At 42.5% G+C, this 23,478-nt stretch overlaps 1 protein-coding gene across 8 annotated transcripts in view; it reads right to left on the bottom strand.

Moving 5' to 3' along the window:
• Positions 1-23,478, bottom strand: part of LOC119025958 (multidrug resistance-associated protein 4-like) — a 71,940-nt gene that overhangs the window by 11,105 nt on the left and 37,357 nt on the right. For 6 of the 8 annotated variants that reach the window (XM_037109997.1, XM_037109992.1, XM_037109996.1 and 3 more), the window contains 5 exons: positions 20,103-20,192; positions 19,472-19,644; positions 17,888-17,993; positions 16,494-16,628; positions 13,343-15,143 (listed from right to left, as the gene is read on the bottom strand). In XM_037109997.1, the coding sequence (XP_036965892.1) occupies positions 15,066-15,143; positions 16,494-16,628; positions 17,888-17,993; positions 19,472-19,644; positions 20,103-20,192 (582 nt within the window). In that variant the 3' untranslated portion in view covers positions 13,343-15,065. Of the gene's footprint in view, positions 1-12,466; positions 12,496-13,181; positions 13,224-13,342; positions 15,144-16,493; positions 16,629-17,887; positions 17,994-19,471; positions 19,645-20,102; positions 20,193-23,478 lie in introns of those variants that run through there. The other 2 variants (XM_037109995.1, XM_037109993.1) reach the window with 2 other exon arrangements.

The raw sequence follows: 23,478 nt of genomic DNA on the forward strand, positions 1-23,478 counted from the left end.
GAATACTGGGCCTTTCTCCGGTTTTGTTTCCCTTCGAATAACAGTCATCTGAGGAGAGACACACTTCAACTGTATTCAGAGTGTGTGAATGGATTTTCTTCTCTTCACTCGTTTTGTATGAACGGCAACAACTGGATGACTTGTTCCCTGAATGCGGCGTGTCGACAGGTGGGCTCTTTCAACTCAACTCGGCACAACACTTGTTTTGTTTTTTTGCCTGAGAGATTCCGGGCTCCATGTTGGACTCATCATAGTTCAAATAGGAAGAGGTTTTTTGCTTTTTTGTTCCGGAGGAAGATATTCAATTGCCATTTCCTAACACGTCGGATCTTTACCTGCAGAGCATCCACCGCAACTTCAATTCAAACGGATCTAATTGTTATAATAACTAATGATAATGAGGCTACAAAGACGGCCACAAAGGAGAGATTTTGAAGTTTTTTTGGTCAGTGCCTCCAAAACGCCGGGCTCCACTCTTTCACATTCTGCACATGGCGTGTCCCAGCCAGCCATATTTACTTCATTTCCCCCGATTCATAGATGCTGCTCGCTGGACCAGAACATTCCAGCTGCCACCTCAACATCTCATTATTTTTTTGAAATATCAAGCTTGTATCTTCTTGATAAATAATTCGCAGTAGTATAATGTATCAGACTAAAACATATTTTCAGGGGGGCACCGAGGTTAAAGTGCCAATCTCACCTTTTTAATTTTTTTTCGCCCCCAAGACAGAGATTTCCATATATAGAGTGACCATGGTTTGTGTTGAACACGAGCAATCGGGATGAAGCGCGCCAGCGACACATATTGCTGTCAGAGATTGGAAATGAGGCCTGCTAACCTGTAGGCAGCCTCACCAGACCAATCAGCTTTACACATTGCCAATGCATTTGCCGCCTCTAAAAAGAATTGTGACTGTGAAGTTTTTATCGGCGTAGTTGACAAACATTACTCTTTAATGCAGTTTTGTAGAAATGCATTCTTATCCCTCTTGGAAGGCATTTATCTACTTGAAACCTGCAAAACGGTTGCCACAGGGAAGGATTTCTTTTAATAGACTACAATAGGCTCAGTATGGGACACATTCTGATTTTGGTGATAGATATGGGGGCCCGGCCATATATTCATGGGAAATTGTTTATCTTCAAGCGGGGAGGAGAGAAAGGCCATTTTACAATAGCATTTTCAACTTTCATCTGAAATGATTCCTTTGACTCATATGAATCGTTCTGTAAGAATTTCAGTGCCTTTCGTGGAAAATATCAATCTGCAAAAGGAGATGTCACAAAACATGAATACAAACCACCCCGATAGAAGGAAAAATGTGTGTGTGTACATATAGCAAAAAACTCATGTGTATTGTATATTTGTATATGTTTTGACACATATTGTATTTTATTCATGTTTGTACATAAAGGAGCACTATGTAGTTTTGGAGAAGAAATTAAAACTCAGGCTTTTATTATTTACAATATTAATGAGGTGATTATACAAACTCAGAAATATTTATTTTTTTTCCATAACTGAATAAATGAGATTTTCCGTGTTTGACGCTAGAGAGGTGGCGGGGTCCGCCACATACAAACAAAGTAAAACAGAGAACGGGTATTGTCCTTATAAGGTCGGTTTGTTTATTCTATCGTCAAAATGAAGAAAGTTTGTTTATTTAGTTTGTTTAAAAAAAAAAAAAACAGTCAATGAAGATTTTTCTCCCCTGATCAAAATTACTTCCCAAAAAAATACATAGTGCACCTTTAAATATACACCTTCCTGTTGATAATTAAACAGATGTCTCATTTTATTAGAGAACGTGGCAGAAAAAAAAAACAAACAAAAAAAAACCACCGTGGGAGGCAAAGGTCCCACGACGTCTGCTATTCAGATGCAGCCACATTGTGCTGCGGTGCTGCTGTCTCTCAGGCCTTCGTGCAGTGGCTTTTTTTTTTTTTTTCTTCTTCTTCTCCTTTTTTTTTTTTCCCCTGTGAGGTCCTTGTGATGCTCGGGCAGGGCCTTTCCCTGCATGGCCTGTCTCTGAAACAGAAGCCAGCGACCGGGCGACACAATGTAAGAGCAAGGCCCGAAGCCGGCGGGGGGGCCTTGTGCGCTCTTAACGGCACTCTCAGGAAGCGGGGGACAATAAATCAATAGACTGTCCCTCTCCAGTAGGGGCCAAATGTAAACAAATTGAAAAGGACGGAGAACAAAACAGATTGGTGACTGAAACAGACATACTCAATAGGGGCGCTGCTGCAAATGAAATGCCTTTGTGCTCGTTTCCTTCCAGCCTTCACCATGATGTGTGCCATTCTCGGCGACATGACGTGCCACAGTGAGTGTAACCAACTTCAAATTTTGACTAAAAAAAACAACAACAGGTGCAATGAATGTTACAGAATTCCTTATATTTTGCTTTTTTTTTTTTTTTTCTTTGCTGGTAGCGGCACACAGCGTCTAAATGAACATCTGCGGTGCAATGAGATGCAGGTACTCTTAATTTGCCAGCGCACGTCGTCTATGCCAAACGAGCCACAGCGACATCTTACACCGTGTAACATGCGGCGCTCAAGGGCACAGGCACAGAACTCTGTGCATGTCAGAGCTGCATGCCACAAGTTAAATTAATGAATCTTTAAAAGGTTTAGGTTTTTTTTTTTTTTTTTTTTTTTTTTTTTTTAATGAGAGAATCTGTTGTAGCTTTTTTATCAAACCTCTTCATATTTCACTGAGGTGGAATGGTGCACCACATTTGCGAGGCAGAACTAATGCTATATAAATCTCAAGTAATAAGCGGGCCCCGGGGACATCATCTAAATGAAGATTTTACACCAATTTAAACCTGCCTGCAATTTGATTCCTGCCTTAAGTGCATTTGTTTAACAGGTGCTGGAGATGCGAGCGCTTTCCCTCCAAAGTGTCGCTATGTCTCCTTTATTAATTTCTGGATTGCGAGTGGGCGGGGGAGTATGAAGAGAAAGGGGAGTTGACAAACACTAATCAAAGGGTTCAGAGTGGGCTGATTCTACCATAGAACCAATGTACTTTTGCTTCATTTGCAAACTAATGATTTTAAACCCCCACAATCTGTTTGAGGTCAGCTCCTGTGTATTTTGGATACGCTTGACTATTAGCATCACTGAAAGCTTCAGATGTGTCAAGCCTGCTCCCCCTCCAGTGATAGTCACCTACTTTAATTTCCCTGCAGGCCTCAGAGGGGGATGAATTCAACTAAAATCACAAGCTGTTTTGTTGGCAATCCTTTGTGGCCTATAATGAATCTAATGAATATAAAGAGAGGAGAAGGGAGGGAGGGGGGAGGGGGGGGAGTAAGGGACAGAGGCGAATACATTTCAACCACGCTGTGTTGCTTTTACTTGACGATTTGTGACCCTCAACAATGGGACAATGGCGAGTGTTTTTGTACCCTTAATTTGCCTTTGTGTTTCAGTTTCATCTCTTTCACCGCCGAGCACTGAAAGTCGTCAGTTGAAAGAATAACTGCTGACTCCACGGTCCGTCAGACAAAAGGGGAGGTTTTAAGATGAATCTCTAACTATCAGCAAGCCAGAGGAGCAGAAAGGGAAAGGGGGCTCAGGGACAACAACAGGCAAGTCAAAGGTAGAATAAGCCGGTGGGGGTGGGGGGGGTGGGGGTTCCCAAACAAGCCCCGGAGCACTTCCTCTCTCCACAAACAAGCGATTCCACTTCTTAAAGCTGCTGCATTCGCCCATCAGAGAGGTGAATTAAAGTGGCTCATCTGATAAGAGTGGAGGCTAGCAGAGGTGGAGGCCCGGTGGAGCTGCGGCGCTGCTGTTAAAGCTGCCGTGTTTCTGATTTCACAGGCCCCCCCCCCACCCTCGGGTGGCGGGATCGTATTAACAGCCCCGTTGTTTTTCTCCAACCCACATTCAGGTCAGGACTTGAAGTTTGGCGGACTTGCGTCTCTCAACACTCAAAAAGCAAATAAATATATTATAGAGAGGAAAATAAATGACCAGAGCCAAACTAATTCCACATTGAACATTTCCCCGCAAATGAACTTTTAAGTGCTGTAGTGCACACTGGGGTTAGATGATAAAAAAAGTTCTGTGTCACTGGTCCATGCCGGTATGCTCCCCAGTCCCTGTAATGATTTCTATTCATAAACATGCACTGTGCTATCCTCCACCTGGCAGCTGCCTCTGTGCATATGAGATTACTATTATGCATCTTCCAATCCCGGGGATAAACATCTCTCCACTTTTGAAGTTTGCAAGCACGAGGCATATTTTAGTGCCATACGACTTAAGCATCCCTTCAGGTATCACTCGCAATCTTTTCTCATTCTATATACATTGTTCAACTTTAATGGGTATCTAATTTGTGTTATCAGCTTACAGGGCAGTAAGTAATAATTTGCATGGCTGCCCTAAGCAAATATGCTTCCATAAGCATCCCATAGTATAGACACTAGAATGGATTAACCTCCATATTGGCTATGCCCCGGCGGTCAATGCGTTTTTAAGAAATAAGTACAACAGATGGTTTGGTTTGGTGGCACGGGTGCTGTAAAAGAAAAAAATAAATAAATAAACACCAGAAAACCCTTCCACCTTCAGATGCTACGATGGATAAAATCCCTCAACCGACAGTGAAAAATGGTGACATGACGTGCGCTCCGTTAAAGGGGCACTGCGTTGTCTAGTTTTCCATAACTAGACAAACAAGCTGTTCCCAGAGGAAAATAAGGTCCCCAGAAGGCTGTTTGTAGCTGGGAAGGTGGCAGGGTCCGCCAAATATAAACAAAGTGAAACAGTATGGAATTCAAGAGAGTTTGTTTAGGCATAATGTTGCAGTCAGTGCCAATCTTTCTCTTCCGATCTTTCTGGTGCACCTTTGAGAGCACTTCCTGGAACACACGCATGGTATCTGCAGTATAACTGTTTTTACTTTCGCCCGTGTCAGAAGTGGCCGCTTGTAAATCCACCAGGCTCACAATAAGAATGACATATTCTCGCTTAAGCTGTGATTACAGTGCGGATAGTTTGAGTAGAATCACTACCACGAGAGAGTGAGAGGCCCACTGAATTACTACGAGAGCTCTTTTCCTCCCCTGACAAGGTCTCACTCGTCCCCTCTCGTGGATGACGGCTCTCTCCATCTCTAGTGGATTTCAAAAGCCAGTCGCACTCCAACTCCGACATTAAACCCCCGCATCGATACTGGTGGGAGTAAAGATTCTCAGTCCGGAGCTGCAAGTTAATCAACACTCGAACATGTGCACATGTGTGCCGTGTGTGGCACTACAGGGTAAACAGGGATACATCCAGGGAGAGTAGCTTGATATTCTACTGGCTTGCGTCAGGCATGTGTGTTCCGCTTGTTAGCTTAGTAGACAGTTAATTGCCATGGTGGGTGGTTAGAGTGCTAGGAGCCTGATCTTAGGAATATGTCATATTTGTTAATCGGACATGCAGATGCAAATAATGTGTGACAGACTGTGACCAACACTACCGGAACATAAATACTGTTAACTTCAGAAATGTTCTTGGCTCTGGAATGCCGCCGCATAAAGGCTATAAAGACAACCCACTGTTTATCTATTTATTTATTTTGTTTAGCTATTTCTGTTCGTGGGCCAACGTGACAAAAGATGTGTGATAACAAATGAAATCCTACTGGAATAGTAGCGTGCCAGATTAGGCTTTGTTGTGGGCTCTGTGTACTACGATCCCACGCTAGTTGGGGATTGTTGGCCTGATTACATTAGCCGGGTGCTAGGAATTCATGTAAACCCAGTGAAATCTGCACCGTGCACGCCGTGAACGGGGAGGAACACAACCCCTAATTCATATTCCTACAAGGACTCGTAATTTGCAAAACACATCGGATATCTGACAGGAGGGCACAGCCTCTTTAAAACGGCGCTATTCAAACTTAGCGTACAGTTTTGAAACGCTCGTCCATAAAGATTGATTAAAGTTGTAAAGATTTTGCATCAAAACTAGGGGCCCTGATTAAAGCCATCCGCCGCTGCCACCGAGATGCTACTCTTTTGCATCAGTGCCGTAATCTCTCTCACTCGGAGAAATTGTTGTTAATGCAGAAATAATGTCAATGCAAACTATATTAATAACCATGGTGCGAGGGGCTGCAGCAATGTCACTTAATCAATGGAAACAAATCATGCACACCTTGCTTTGATTATCCGGAGGAGTGTGAATATTAATGTCTCGCTGTGAATCAATGTCGGGGTTGCATACATTGCCTCCTGTGTTTACTCATGGTTAAGACATTTCTTTCTTTTATATTTCTGCAGCACTCCTGAGAGCGATCAATGCCGTACTAAATAGAGATATGATACCAGCTATTATAGTGGTCCAACAACAGCGACAAAAACAGCAGCGATTGCGTTATTGTAAACTAAGAAGATGGGATGTTCAAATTTCAATTAACTTTGGTTTGTGTTTGCTGATATTAATTAAGAGGGCTTGCGGAGGGACACAAAAGGGACGGGTTTATTGTCTCAGATTATTCTCATGAAAGTAGCATTAGTATGTAGCGCAACGCTACCTAATTAACTGGCATGGGAGGCAAGACATTACACTGTGAACCTTTTGATTTGTGGGAGGTAATAGCGTTGGGCAAGAAGCAGATTCTTCATTTCATTATTTGATAACGAGGCCTTTAATGAAAATATCAGCCCAGGAGCAACGCGAGTCAACATCACTACTAAGAAGAAGAAGAGGGAAAAAAAAGCTTCAAGGAGTATTGTTGCAGGCGATGAATTACCTCATGACTACAGTTCATTAAATAAAATGTGAAACACACCTGGTGGGCTAATGGAGGTCAAACGTATAAGCAGCAGCGTGAGCGCAAGGGGATGTGGCAATCAAAGACAAAGCCGCGTCTAGCCTCTCACTGACAGGTTAATGAAACGCCCGCTGCTAAGTGTCGCTGCAGTGAGACTCGGCTCAGTCACAGCGAAGCTCCTCCCGCAGACCGCGTTGTATCAGTGTCACCGAGAGCAATCACAACATTCCTCTCCTCCCGAGTCCAAAAGGTTGTTTTAAACTCCCCTGGCAGCCGAATGCTTCGGGGGGTCAAACACACCGAGAATCTCCCGACAAATAATGGGCAAAACTATCAGTTACATCACTCACCTGTAATCACTGGCCAGCATTAAAAGCATCTTTTTTTTTTCTTTTTTCCTGCGCCGCATACTTGACTGCGAGTGCTTTTGAAATGGGTATAATGTAATCGGTGCCGCAGATATCTTCTGCTTTTGTGCGTCTATCCAAGGAGTGAATGGTTGGGCCTATCGGTTACTCTCTGGAGGTGATGTATACGCTCTCTAGAACAATGACACAAACAGATGAAGGCTATAATATGCTGCCCGGTGCCGCTCGCTCAATTTTCAGGGGTTGTTTTGTTTTGCTTTTGGAGAGACATTTAAGGTGCTGCCAACTTTAGGGGATGAGGTTTTTTATTTTAATTTTTTAATTTTTTTCTTTTTTTTATCAAACTAAGAAATAAAAATGTCCAAGCACTCTGGCAGCAACCTCAAGATATGAGCACAGTTAAGATATTTACCAGCACAGGAACAGGAAACATTATATACAGTCACACAGAATGCACATAAACCAAACCAGAATGCACTTTTTGTATTGTTTGCTTCTTATCATTTTACAAATCAGCACCTCATTAACATCATATATATTAAAAAGTTTGATTTTTTCTACAAAACTACACACTGCCCCTTTAATCAATAAAGTTTTGGTGCGAACTCACAACAGGAATCCATGTTAAAGTGACTGATGGGGAGTCATGAGACACATACAGTTTTCATTACAACACACATCATTTTGACATTATCTTCAAGATGTTAAAGTTTTTATTCTTGGACTGTGACGTGTGTCAGATTATCCACCTGGCTGTCTGTCTGTATTACCCCTTCTTATTTTCACCCTGACAGCTTGAAGAATAAAGACACAGGCTTTAAATACATCTCTGCACCGCAAAAGGAATTCTTCAGCAGATGTGCAACAGATAGTGTCAGGCTAATCTTTCGGAGCAACAGGGACAAAACTTTACGATGTATTTATTGTTAAAAAAAAAAAAAAAAAAGAGAGCGGATGATCTGCACAGATTATGATTTTAAATTAGTTTTGAGGTTTGATGCTTGTCTCTAAACTTTTTCTTTTAATTGTTACATTTCCTCGGAGCCAAAGACATGAAACGAATCTTTTAAAGGCGCACTATGTAGTTCTGGAATAGAAATGAAAACGCCGAAAATGTTATAAGGTGCTAATACAAACTGAGAAATATTTATTTCTTGCATAACTGAATAAACAAGCTGTTCACAAGAGGAATGCACATTTCGAAGCTAGTGAGGTGGCAGGGTCCGCCAAATATAAACAAAGTAAACCTGTGTTGTCCCTTAGAGGCAATTTATTTATTCAGTCATAAAAAGTAAGACTATTCAAACGATTAAAATGCATTCACTAAAAACACAAAGTGCACCTATAAGTCATCAAAATTAAATTAGAGAGGTCACAGAAATAAACAAAATGATGGAACTATTAAATTTAAAACAGATCTGTACAAGGCAGAGGAAGAAGCCGTTTGAGTAATTATAGAGGGACATGCAATGGGCCAGTTAGTATACTCTGTCCTACTTTATCAGGCATCTCCAGCATTGTCCGTAGGGAGTTAACTTTTAGACTGTTTACTGGCTCAAAGGCCAGGCATGCATCTGAAGCCACATAGGCAAGATAATGTATCCCAGGCTACAAAAGCAGGCAAATCACTGTGCATTAAGACTGGGCACACAAAAGACAACAATGGCTTGCATAAACACTATTTAGAACTATTCACATGGCATTGAAGAGATGGGCGTCAACTCACTATTGCTGCAAAGCCGGCGCATTGTGCGGAGGTGAAAAGAAGTCTAATGAACAGGAAGCCTTATTTGAGAGAGCTGACAGTAACCATACAACAGCCGCATTGTGCGCTTGCCACCAACCCTGTGGGTCTCTACATTAGGAGAAATGATGAGAAAGTAACCCGAAAAGACACAGTGGGCCCTTGGACCCACGTAAATGCAACCAGACAATAATGGGGGACACAAGCTGTCTCCACCTTTACCCAAAGCTGCACGTTTACATGCACAGAACATCAACCGCTCTCATGGCCAAGGATAAAAGCCCCCTGGCCAGATGGAACTTTGAAGTGCATTTGGGTTAGTTTACCACCAAAGAGTGCAATTTTAGTGCAGCCGCAGTTAAAATATATGTCATACATTTTAAATTATATCAAACTCTGCAGGGGAAAGTTGGAAATTCTCGAGTTTGGTGCACCAGGCCTCCTCCTCCTCCTCCTCCACCACACACACACACACACACACAGACACACACACACACATACACACATTCACACTCACATTATGCCCCCTGCCTCAAGCTTCATCAATCTTCCACAAAGGGATGACATCACCAATAAGCATAGCCCTTTATAGCTTTAAGCAATAAGCCTTATTTACTGATGAGATAAGCCCTCTGCTATTGTCTAGCCCTCCACTTTTCTTCTTTCTCTCGCAGTTGAAGAATCAAACAGCACTTTTGGAAGGTGACAGAGCATGCCCGGGATTTAAGGCTAAAGCATGCAAAGAGGTTTCCTATTTGGTGGCCTTTCAAAGGGCCACATTAGCCCGTGTAGTCCCAAGTAGCAGGAGCTGGTAAAATTATATATATACATATAAAACAAGCTTCTGTGAGACTTGTTCTGTTTCTTTAAAAGAAACTAAATTCTGTTTATGTTCATGTTATGTTTATGCATTCACTCCATCATCAAACTAGCCTACATTGTTGTGCAAACAAAAACAGGTGGCACTGCTCATCAAAACAATGCTATATATATATATATATATATATATATATATATATATATATATATATATATATATATATATATATATATATATATATATATATACACATATATATATTCTTTCTGTGCAAATGTGCACCAAACACATTAAATCTGAATAAAACACACTCATGCTCTACAGAGGCTGAAAGAAACCACAGCCTGGAGAGTTTATGAAGTATAATCATCCATTACATGACCTGTAATTACTGTTTGTAGCAGCATTAGTCGGCCAGTCCGGGGTGGTCACTAAACTGCTGAGGCACCGTGATGCAGTGTGGCTGATCAGACTTCACGTGTGCATCCTGGGGAAAAAACTACTTTTACAGGAGCAACATGTCAGAATTTTAGTGTAAAACGTTCAAACATGAACAACAATTATCAACAGAACCTGAAGAAATTCAACTTTAATTTAACATTATCTAAAAGATGTCTATATATTGTGTTGCAGATATGTCTACTGAAGTGATCCAGCTAGCCCCGGCCCATCCTGTGTTGTAATACCACCTTCTGCCTCAAGAGGCGATAGTGAGTCATTGTAGAAAACAAAGGAAAAAATTAGTTAACACTGCCAGAGAGCTCTTGGCGAGTAAAATACTAGCAACCTGGTATCACACCAACTGGTTTAATAAACCCACTGGCCCATCAGAAGGTACCGGTCACGTCTGGCCTGACAGTGAAGACAACAGGATCTCTTCCAATAGCACACATGCTATGGCCGGTTACATTTTCAAAATAAAGGTACCAAAACTACTTAATATTGTAGTTTTCGCATAAAATACCTTCCTCAAAACAGTCCCCATTGACCGTGCCTCATACAGGACTCAAACCAAAACGACATAGACTTTGAGGCTCTCTGAATTGTATTCATCCCGTGGTCCCGTCTTTATCGCCCCCGCTGGTACGGCGCATCTGTAAACCTATGGTCCTTAACATGCTTTGGTTCAGACCACGCTGTAAAGGGATCAAATTTGAGGCTGAGCATTGGCTTCTTAGCAATAGCCTATGTCGGAAGCTAACTGTGAAATGTTACTGACAGTGTTTATGTGTTTACTAAGTTAGTTGTTTGTTGAAAGAGCCATGAAGGAGCCATGGCAGGGACCGTGCATTCCCTTGTTATTTTTTTACGAGACTTTCTGGTGATACGCTGCACCCGATTTGTTTGGAGCCTGACTTTGACAGGTGGCCAATTCTTACATGCACCTTTAATGTTTCTGGGTGTGCTTTTTTTTTGTGATGAATGATCAAAGAGAAACTGCTAGTTATAAGCCCTCCGATAAGTTGGAAATCAACATTTCACGAAGTCTGTCACCGGAAAAACTAGGTCTAACTAAGTTGTTGCGACAAATCTAGAAAATATAGCATCATCAACATATCCCGAATTGAGAACCTATTTTTAACAAGATAAAAAGCCATTTTCTAACACACTGCATCCAGTGTCACCACATGTATCTTAAAAAAACGTGCCATTTGTTGTTTGTTTTTCCGAGCTCTTCACAGCATCGCGTCAGTCCTTGGGAACTTGTCAGATATTCGGTTTGTAGTCACTTTAGAAAAGCTGAGCACAGAGTCTCTCGGGGGAATCGCTCCAGTCACTCCCCCCGCCGCCCCACCCCATGTCACCAGCTAGGAACAAAGCCGCCATAGTCAATTCTCCTAATTTCACTGCAGCCTGTCGAAATCCCGTTCTCCTTTTCTCCCTCTCTTCAACAAGTACTTTATGCGGGGATCAGTCAGGTCTGAGTCGCCCACAAAAACCTGAGGCTCTCGCTTCATCGTCTTTCAGCACCGAGTTTGACACTCCCCAACTCCCTGCCATTCAGGCGCCTGCACCGTGCAATTTGTTTCCATTTGTCAAACAGCAGTATCCATCACAAAAGAAAATGCTGGCACAACAGAAAGTTTGTGAACAACATTGTCTCCTGAACCCAAAAATGGCCTTGAGACTAGTTATTTATTGGCCCGTAACAAAACAACCTTAAACAATTTGCACCACTTTCAGATACTTGTCTCATTATTCTCTCGACCGACAATAAGACATCTTTAGCCGAACATGTATCACGTCCTCAAATCGGTATCACTCCTCTCTTAAAGTGTGCATGGGCTAACAGTGTGAATTCATCATTGCATTCACTGCTTCCACATTGTGCTGACTCTTATTTTGTGTTTTTATTTCTTTGGGATTAAACTTCATTGTGTGGACAGCCAGGTTTCTCAGACACGTATTTATTAAAGCCATATCAGCACTATGTTGACGCCATTGCTATTTTGCACACCTATTCAGATATGTCTTAAAATGGCGCCATTATTGGGCGTCGTAGGAAGGTATCTGGTTAATAATACTTATTGTGCAAACTTTGTTGTCGCCATTCTTGTGCTGGCTGTTATCGAGGGGAGAGCAGAGAGGATATATGCTGACTCTGATGTAGATAGTGCCGTGAGTATTTCCTATTGTGGCAGCTGCCGTGTGGTGCAGTCCCTGATAGGGTTTCGGATGCTGTCAATGCTGTGTCAGGTGCATTAGCACCTCGGAGACCCATGATGCTCCAGCTGCTGTGTGCCTGTGTCTCCCCGGGCCCCTGGCCGCCAGCCTGACACCCGACACAAAGTAATCACAGATCACAGCGTTTAATCACTGAAACAAGCACTCCAGAGGACCCCGCTGTCAATATCCCACTCTCTCATTATCTGTTTGGATTGCACATCCACACTGTCAGATAAACAGAGTGGAAAATTAAGATTAAAAATATGGTAATTTCATTTCAGGCAGCAGGCTCCTCTCACTGGCCCATTATGCTATTGATTACCTCTGAATTCAATTTCTCTTTTCAATGTAAACTTTAATCTATTCGCGAGCCAACAATTCAACTCCCGCGGGGCTATTTGAGAGTAAGTAACCATTTAATATGACGCTGGCTGAAGATTCACTGGCTTTAATGAATTGTGTAAATCACTCAGCTTTTAAAGGGACTGATGTCCCGCAGTTCACGACCCAAATCTGGGCCTGGTTAAATACCGCCTTTTATACTGAGCTAAGTGTTTACTGACAGCCATCTCTGAATGTGTAATCAGCGGCTCAGCTCTCGTGTGTGTTGAACAGCTCTCTTCTAATTGAGCTGGTGATGACAAAATTACATTTTAATTGGGATCTAATCGTCATATTGCACCAGCTACATGTTAGAATAATAGCTGCACCGCTTTACCACCGTGGAACTGAATTTAAAAATCACTTGACTCAACACAATAATCACTGGGTTGTTTTCCTTAAACCACTTACCAATTTGTAGCATCTTGGTCAAGACGGGTTGTAACCACTGACCTGAAGCAAACACACCATTCAGACATATGAGTATAGGATGAGCAACAGTGGGAGGAAATGGTTAGTGAGTCAGTGTAACATGAGACAATGTTTTAAACACAAAATGAAGACAGGACCGAAACAGTTAAGAAATACTTTTATTAAAATAAATTATTATTGTATTACGGAATTTGAATTTCATTTGGTGTAAATAAGTGATCATTTTGACTAATCATCATGTACAAACGCCATAAAACATCATCTTTAATAATACTGTGTGTAATATAGTGTTACAAACCCAGACACAAAGATATTCAAAACAAAGAGTTCACATATTTTAAATGTACGATATGTAAGAATTGCCAACCTGTCAAATTCAAACTCAAAATCAAGCCCCCAGGAAGTGCGCCAGGCTTTGAAGCCAGTTTAAGGAATGGCCGTGTAAATCGTGTAATTACATCATCACACGATGCACTGTGGCTCAAAAAGACTTCTTCCCATAAGCTTATTTGAGAGAAGCGACTGTCAAACTGTGGATGCACGTATTTTATTGAGTATCACAACCCCCCGAAAAATGTCAAGTTTAGCTGTCATAATTTGAGTCATTCGCCCCAATAAAACTTCGAAAGGGCAGAAGAGCTGCGCAGTCAAATTACTGTAACCTCATTGAATTTAGCCGGGCACTTAACCAGAAGTTAGCCTGCTCAATCAGCAGTGCGCATGCTTTTCGGGTGATTTTAGCTTCATGTGCCACTGAGCAGCTTTCATAGGAATGACAGGTTGCCCTCTCCAACACTGTATCCAGATTTCTTGATACGTCCATGCTAACAACAAATAGGGGGCAGCATGTCACCAGAGTAACCGCTAATTGCTGCTAACTGCAGCTGCAGTAAGCTAGTTAGCTCAGTTAGCTATGCAGCTAGCAGTCAGGACGATGAGAGGCGTTGATGCTTACGCCGCTAGCAAAGGACCTTTGGACCAGGATAGGCTAGCTGGTTGGCATGCTAACTTCAGAAAGCATCAAAACATTTATTCCTTCCCATTCTGAAGGTAATTTTGGTTATTATTATTTTGTTTATGTTTTCAACTAAAATTCTTACATATTGCACCTTTAAACAGCTATAACAACGTACTAAATATAATGTTTTAGCCAAAGTATGCACATTTTTGAAGCAACAACAGCCCATTCATCACAAGAGTACAGACAGAAGGTTGAAATTACCCTAGAGAAAAATGTTCAGATGCAATAAAACGTCTGTCCAACACTTCCTGTGTTCATCATTAACATTTACTGTTCTTTGCTGACAAGAGCTGAGGTAGACATAAAACCACTATCGTCAAAGTGCTGCAAGACTACTCAATTAAAAACAGTGCAATTACAAAAAAAACAACAACAACAAATCAATATTCTGATTAAGGCACAATAATTGCTGAAAACATTGGTGTCTCCTCTCAGGCCCTCCTCGTCCTTTTAAGCATTTTCCAAATAATAAAAAGACCTACAAAACAATGTTTGCCTTAAAGGGATAATTTAAGCCACCAGTTATTTATTGCACCAGGATGAACACATCCAATATCTGCACTCTTTTGAGCACCAGTGCAGGATTGAAGCTACCCAAGAGGCCAGAACACACATACATAAACATAGCAGGGTGTAATCAATAAAAAGCCGAGCAGTAATATGCTGTCAATAGAGGCACATCCTGCCTCGGATACTATGCCAGTCAAAAGCAGCACACACTACATTCTGCCTGCTGGGAGTCTAAGGACGTTTTAATACACAGTAAGGAATCTAAGTACGTCAGGTGAAAAGATCTGGTCAGTGATGGCAAGCGCGAGGGGGCGCAGCCGCTCTCCAAACTGTCAAAGAGATGTCTCAAAGATGACGTGGATGTCCTTGGCATGGCGCACGTCTGTCGCTCGTTTTTTGTTCACGTAAACCTGGAAGCGAATCAGGGAAGCGGTGTCACAGAACACAAGCGCACAGTCCAATCTAAGCTACGATCAGTTGAGGTGTGATTTATGACAGGTCGAGTCGGAGCTGGGTGAAGGGATTTGTCACCCGCTGAAGCATGCAAAAGTGGCTTATTTAAGCTTGTAAACAACTGTGAAATCCAAAGGGAAGAATATATAATCACTGGGGTTATTTGTTTTGTCAGAGCTCATTTCTGCCTTCACAAAATGTTTGACTTCTCAATACAAAGAGGCTGAGACAGGATAGCGATACCAGTGACAGAAAGTTAAGTGAAAAAGAGGCAAAACTGCTGAAAACAGCTCGGCCTCAGCGTGAGATATACTGTCTACTCTGGGATTCTCTTTCAGCACGGACAAAGGCGCTAGAGGTTGATATCAGATTATTGAATGTATTTAAACCTTGACTGACAACTATAGAAACTTGACACACAACATGTGGACCATCTCAGTATTTAATAAGTGGTGCTAGACAGTTATGGATGCTGCAGTAATCTGATCTAAGGAGAGCACCCTACAATAAAGAAAAGAAAAACGTAAGGGCTTGAACAATGTCGCTACCAATCCGCCAGTGTGCAGGGTAAGACGATACCAAATAATACCACAGTGTGCTGAGTCTTTGAAATCAGTATTTTACTCATTTCACTCCTCTGGCTGAGAAGATACAGTTCCGCTGATAAATTTGTGCGAGGGACACAGAGAAAATGAAATGATGCCTACTTTTTCTTATTTCACAAAGACCTGTTTGAAGTTGCAATATGGTATCTGTAGTCCCAGACAGATGCACATAAAATGGAATTGAACAATGAATAGCCGCCTCTTATCTGCTCAGTGTCTGAAGGGGGAAATACATCACAAATGAATTTTACAGGGAGGAAATATGGACATTCTCTATTACAGTAATCCCCATAGAAAGTTTATCCCAAATCGCGATGGAGTTAAACCCAATATTTCCAAATAGATATAGTGCAAAGAAAGCTGCTTTTCTGGAATCATCTCCAGAATGATCTCAAAATTACATTAGGGGGAAAAAAAAGATGATACGGGGAGTTTCTTCGATAAAATCAGAGGATGTAAATCTACAAAGGGACAATTTCTCTCTTGAAATTAATGTTATGGTGTTCCGATGCTCCAAGAAGGCACTTTAAATTAAAATGGTAATCAAGTGTCTTTGCATTGTCAGGGTTATGCACATCTTCTCTCGCCCAACTGTGATGTTTTGGAGGTGAGCAATGAAGTCAGGGAGAGTCTGGGATTAGTGTGCCACGGCTGGACTCTATTTAGTGACAGGGGATCACAAAAAAAGGTGGGTGTGGTTACCTGTTTGGCTGTGTGCAGCAGGGAGGCGGCCTCAGCTCTGCCTGTCTGTTGGACCATCTGGTAAAAGAGCCCATCCTGGTTCTGGAGCAGCACATACGGCTGGTCATACTCCTGGATCCTCCCGGCAGCCAGAACCTGCAATCACACAAACAATGCTGGGTGTGTGTGTGTGTGTGTGGGGCGGAAAACTGACATTTCAGCTGTTTCCGTGCTGAGTGATGCATGCAGACAGTGCAAGATGAATGGGGGAAACAGTAGTTCGAACCATCCATTTTACGTGACTCATGCAACAGCAAACACAGGTGCCTGTTTCTGCTCGACAGGGCTTCAGACAATGAGCGTCGCCTGTTAGCAGTGTGAAAGTCAAGTGCGCTGACTCTGACAGAATGAAGATCAGTGATTTAGCAGTGTGTTTATCCAGGCATTTCAGCGGCTCAGGGGTGGTCCTCAGTCAAATCCAACAATCACACCTTGAAGACGCTGTAGAAAATTACCATCATCTCTGTGTCATCACAAGCTATATAAACCACACAAAGAATAGTGCCACTACAAGCAGTTTGGAAAAGACTGCAATTATATCACAGACAAATTTTAACAAGCTCGATCCCCTTACAGCAGTAATGAGCAGTTTGTTATAGCTAAAGCCCGGTTAGAGGGAGTGTTTATCGTGAAAGGGAGACTTCTGCAGCAGCCGTCATAATCGACAGTTTAGGAGTCGCGTGATATCAGGAGATGAAGTTTATATCTTGGAAAACATTCTGCCTCTAAATGTGGCACAGCGGAGGATTTGGGCGAGGCAATTCAGGTGGTCCCCAATTTAGTTCTCCCGGAGTGCGGAACAATCTGGGGGCATTTAACGCGAGCGTAGGTGTGAAACGGTCCCCGCTGCGCGATCTTTGGCGTTTCTCAACAGCCCCCTCGGTGACCGAGCAGCCACCGGGTCATGCCCTGTCCTCCATAGACGCTTAACAAATGCTGCCACAAATGGCACTAATTGGCACCTCTGCAGGCAGTAGCAGGAAAGGGCCAAAGATCAAGTGGCACGAGCACGGGCTCAATGAGAGGGAACGCTGTGAGGGAGAGATCAGGCCGGCTGTCGCAAAATAGGGCAAGTGAATTAAAAACTCTGCAAAGACGGGAAGGAGTGTTTGAAAGCTCCCGATCACAGGTGTGTCTGGCATACAGCAGACTACAAGACGTGTATTTGCAGGCTGATTGTGCACACAACAGGAGTTCAGGTTATCATAGCTGATTATAGAGAAGAATGAATAACATAAAATGTTCAGACTAAAAGCTCTGGACTCCTTTTATTTCTCTTCAGCGTCCCAAATAACTTCATACTGACATATTAACTGGTGTGCTGGTCAGTGGAAATTTACCGTCTTCTTACTTACCAGTATTCTGTCACAGTCAATGATAGTGTTGAGCCTGTGAGCAATGGTGAGGACTGTACACTCGTGAAACTTGTCCCGGATAGTCTGCTGGATGAGGCTGTCAGTTCTAAAGGAGCAGGGAACACAACACCTCAGCACAAAAAACTCTCTTCCTACACACCCCGAGGCAGGGATTTTTACTTAACACAGAACAATGGCTCATCAGCAGCGAGGTATGTGCAGCAGGTATGAAGGGTAAAGGGTAGCAGAGCTTCTTGAGTTGACAAAGGTTGCTTGCACACTGCAGGACTCAAAATTATATTGATATCAATTAATAACAATACTAAGATAATTATGAAAAAGCACCAAAGCAGTGAAGTTTTGAGCAAACCTGCTCATCATCATCGTGCACGAGGCATCTTTTTGTTTCATGTTTTGCTAATTATTGATTCAGCAATTGTCAAGTCGACTTGTCTTGACATTAACCAAAACAATGGAACCGGTCCTAAACACATCATAGCAGGGGTAATTATTAATTTACAAGACACTATTTAACCGTATGTGGTAACATTACATTTAACTGTAATGAAGCTATTATAACGCTGGCAACAATATTTTTCTCGACCTCAACTGCAGTGGTGCAATTTAGACATTACGATGTCAATAACACTGTCACATTTTTAACCAGATGTCAAATGGAGTAGCTGCCTGTACAACTCAGAACAGGAGGATCATCTCCACTCCCCTGTGCATGTGGGGCACAGTCACGTGTCGTTTTCAGTTAGTGTTAAGATCAAAGTTTGGGGTGCAGTGTGACAATATGTCTAAATTGGATTTACTGCTGAGAAACTGAGCACATAATATTCATTTCATCCTGTTTGAGATAATTTTCAGTTGTTTGGCTGTAATATGTTTGCTCAAATACAATCTCTGTCATCTTAAACGAATATTGTCTATCACTTTAAAGGTAAAGCTAACTTCTGCACATTTTCAATATGGATCACCGCTGAGAATGGCTAGAAAATCTGCAAATTCTGTGGTCTTATAATGGGCAATAAGCAATTTTCACAAATAGAAAATAAAAATAGAATCCTGCTAGGCTCTATTGTTTACAAATGTAGACTTGGGTCATATTAAACTCATGTTAGGTCATTCAAACTTTCATTTCTTTTATCAAGATATCTGTCTCTGTGTATAGGCCTGAAAAAGTTGCATAATGCATTTTTAGAGTCAAAAATTGTCAAAAGACAGTTGTCTTGGTTAATGTTGTCTTAACAATGTCAACTTTGCATCAAATGACATAACTCACCGAATTACACTTGTGCATGACTGGTAAAGGTCAAAACCATTCATAAAGACTCCTCTATGTTCACGACAGGTGTTGTGTCATGGTAATGACAGTGTCTCTTCAGTTTTATGCACACCCCTTTAAATAAAGTTTTACCCTTCTTTTACATACTTTTTTCAGCATCAAAATTAATTGTTTTTTGGGTGAGAAGTCTTCTCCTTTTGAGGAGGTTTTCACTTGTGTGCTTGTGCTTTATTTCCATAGAAGCTTGACATATGTGTAGCGGAACTTTGACCGAAGAACAAAAGACCCCTGACCTTGGGTCCACATTGGCTGTGGCCTCATCAATGATGAGGATGCGGTTTTTCCGGAGGATGGCCCTGGCCAGGCACACCAGCTGCCTCTGGCCCACGCTGAAGTTCGAGCCTGACTCCATGAGCACCGTCTCCAGCTTATTGGGAAGGTCCTCCACCACGGCCTTCATCTGCACCTGCGGAGAGGGAGAGCAGAGCCCCAACCCTTCATTACTCCTGCATAAAGGCTTCCTGTGGGGATGTCTTTAAAGAGCTATCCAAACACACCCATTAACTGCCTGGCACAATACAGGGCCAGGTCCACTGATGACCTTGGCCAGTGCTCTCTTGTGGCCAGCCTCTAGCTTTAATCCAGGCCACCAAACCCATTCAGAGGCAGGACCAGGAGCTGAAGCCCTTCACTGTGGGGGAAGCCTTCATCCTGGTTGGCCTGACTGCCCAAACACATCTCCCCCAGCACTTTCAATGGTTCCCAGTTACAAGCCGCACATTGAGCTGGGCCCCATGGCCCTAATGGGATTTCCCCCCATGACTTGTGGCGAGCAGGGAGGCTGAATGGCAGCATTGTACGGGGGGACAGAGGGATCCCCCCCTGGGCCGGTGAGGGGAATCATTCAGAGCCACGCTGGAGTACCTCTTGGAGTGCATTCCACAGGTCCTCATCTGTGTGCTGCCTGAAAGGGTCCAGATTCTTCCTCACGGTGCCCGTGAAGAGAACTGGGTCCTGTGGATAGATGGATATAGAAAGAGAAGGCCGTAGCCAGTTAAGATAATGACAAGGGGGAAGATGTATGAAAGGGTTAAGACAAGCTTTATAGAGCACCGCTAGGCGATGTTTGAGGGGAAGATGTTCACAAAGGGCCAGCTCCACTCAGGAGCTCTATTCAGTGTTCCAGCCAACTATGCTTCAATAAGTTGATCTTTTTACTTAGAAAATCTGAGCTGTGCGAGGTTGTCTGAATAAATAATATGACACAAAAAAGGGCCATCTAGTCACTGTTACCACACAAAGAATTTCATACAGTAGCTGTTCTAGAAACGATAATCTGAAAATGTCTGCCAAAAGTAACAGCTTTACTCTGACAAACGCACAAGCGATCCTTCAAGAGGGGTTATCGCATCAGTTGACTACCCTCGTGAAAGGACAGCCTCGGATCTCAGACAGCTAGGATGTCCGAGATACGTATTTATGGTGAGCCACACACCTGTATCACAGTGCAGCCACACAGCCATCTTTAAGAGAGTAAATAAAGCTCTTTATTACAGTGCAGAGGAACGAGCCCGCGAGTCCACAGGCACTCTTCCAACATGCCACACTGTTTGTGGTAAACCTGATAAACAGGAGCAAGCCAGCGTCTCCCCGTGTCGGGTCAGATATTTATTCATAAATCCTGCTCCAGTGTTGAAGTGATTTACTGAGCGCTTACTGGGACTCTCCCAGGACGTCATAATGGGGCCGCCTCACCTCTCACGGTGCAGAGCTGCTGCAGATAAGCTTCTCATACGGCATCTTCAGTGTAATCAATGATTCATTGAAACGTAACACAGAATTTCAGACATTTAAATGGTTTTAACGCCCATTTGAAAAGGCTTTAAAGGAACAGATCACTTATTATCTACTCACCCCCATGCTAGAGCTTCAACATCCAACAACAAAAAACAACTGATAGTCTCCAGATGCCCTGAGATGCAACATTGATGTGGACAGACTTTATTTACATCCTTTTTAAGGATGAAGAAGCTGAAGAAGGGGATACGGGGGGGGGTTACATTTTGGACATCTGGGCTTCTGGAGACTTGGAATGCACCAGACAAGCTGGACGAAGACATTTTGTTTTTGTTTTTATATTGGTTTTTAACATTTTATAACAACACCCCCGGCATCTTCATCTGCTCCAGAGATGTTTTGTGGACTACAAAACTTCACCTGACTTTCCATCAGCATGAGGGTGAGTAGAGAATGACAGAATATTCATTTTTGTGTGAACTAACTCTTCAATAATTTAAGGCTGCAACTAATGTTGTTTATCATTATCGATTAATCTATTTTTGTTTTTACAATTAACCAATTAATCGTTAAGTCTACAAAATGTCAAAAAAATTGTGAAAAATGCACATCGCATTCATAGCCCACAGTTATGTCTGTAGATTGTTTTGTTTGTCCAACAAAGACTCCAAAACCCAAAGACTCTTCATTAACTGTCATAATTGACAAAGAAAGCACTGAATTGTTATTTTAGAAGCTGAGGTCAGCACATCTTCGATACTTTTCCTTGGAAATTGCCTGAAACAACTAATTGAATATCATAATAGTTACACGTTTATTTTCTTTTAATCAACTAATCAATTAATCAACTGATCATTGCAGCTCTGATCGCAGCAATAGAGGTGACAGGCAGCAGCAAGCAACAGTCCATAACAGAAGCGCACAGACTTCCATTGTGTTCTCATCACAGCCCGGGCAGTGCGATAACTCCAGTTTACTTAAGATATGAATCTAACCTCAAATCAAGATAGGACGTGTTCACCTGGCAACTGTCAGATTAGACCAGGCGTGAGGATGAAATACACAATGGGTGTAAAAGTGTCCTGCGTTGAGGTTACAGAGCTGCTGGTCTGAATGTGACTCACTATCCACGCCTTCATCTCTGCTCTCTCACAGGTCAGCGTGAGAGCCAGTGCGGTGACGATGGCAAAACATCCTGCACTCGTGTGTGTAAGCGCACAGCTCCATACACCCCTAAAATCCAAAATCATGTCTCGACAAACCTTCATGTAGGTCAGAATACTAACTGCTCAATTTTCACCCGGGAAAATAAAACTCCCAGGACTTCATCCCTGCTACCTGTACCTCAGAGACTGTTCCACCTCTTTACTTCCAATGAGCTTTTCCCTTCTGTCCCAGAAATACCGCCTTGTCATTAAGCCAGCTGAAGTCCCAATTCAAACTAGTTTTGTGACACACTTTAATTGAGGATTCAATGTTAGGTCGGAAAAACTGCTTTCAAGCAGGGCTTTTTCCATAGACCGATTATGTGCTCCACCAATTCTAAGCCCTCTGTTTGCCACAGAATTCATTTTTTTTCCCACAAGTCATTCCTGAGAATTCAATAGAAACTGAAATGGATCCTTTTTTAATGCCATATGCTAATAAAAGCTTATCATAATAAAATCTGCGGGTGGCAAATAATGGAACTCCTCACTGGCAATGTATAGTATACATATCACACTCTCCAAAAAAGATCCACATGAAAAGGTAAGGCGACTCGCAATTTATATCAAGATTTTTTCCATGTGAAAGGCTGACTGAATATCGCTTTATCTCGGGCGTCTAGCGGGAGAATAAAAAAGTCTTTCAGATGAATTTGTGTAAATCCAAGAGGCTTCTCGCTGTATAAGTTTGTAAAACTAAGTGCACGCTACAGAGAAACTCTTCTTCACATCATGAAAATGCCATCCAGTGTGTGATACGGATGGGTGTGCGGTTAAAGTTGTGACTCGTAGCCTGCCACTTTGTGCGAGTCTCTCCCTCTAGGAGAGACAGAAAGAGTAAACAAAATCACATCAAACACACATCACACATCCATCTCAAACTAGTTTGGACGAGGAAGTAAAACTTTATCTGAAGCAGTAGCAATGCCAGGAACCTATCAAATCCACAGAGAGAAGCATTAATGAAACTGTTTTTGGGCATCTTGGCTGCACCCTGGAAATGTTTGAGACTTGGGCAAAGTGACGGTGTACAAGGGGACTCTGGCTGTGAGGATGGGGGAGACTTCTTCTAAGCAGCTTTCCCATGTTTGGGGGGTAGAGGGCTAATCCTCTGTCAGGGATGGGGAACTGCTCTCTTCACAGTACAGGCCGTGGGAGTCTTCTCCCCTCCCTCCACCCTGCTGACACTCACCCGCAGGCTGGCATTTTCTTAATGCCGTATCAGTTTCAACAAGCGGAAATAAAGTTAAACTGTCTCAAGGCATCCGTTTGTCTCACTTTCAGAAATCCCCTGAGAG

Source organism: Acanthopagrus latus, chromosome 9 (assembly GCF_904848185.1).
Source record: "Acanthopagrus latus isolate v.2019 chromosome 9, fAcaLat1.1, whole genome shotgun sequence".
Lineage (NCBI taxonomy): Eukaryota > Metazoa > Chordata > Actinopteri > Spariformes > Sparidae > Acanthopagrus > Acanthopagrus latus.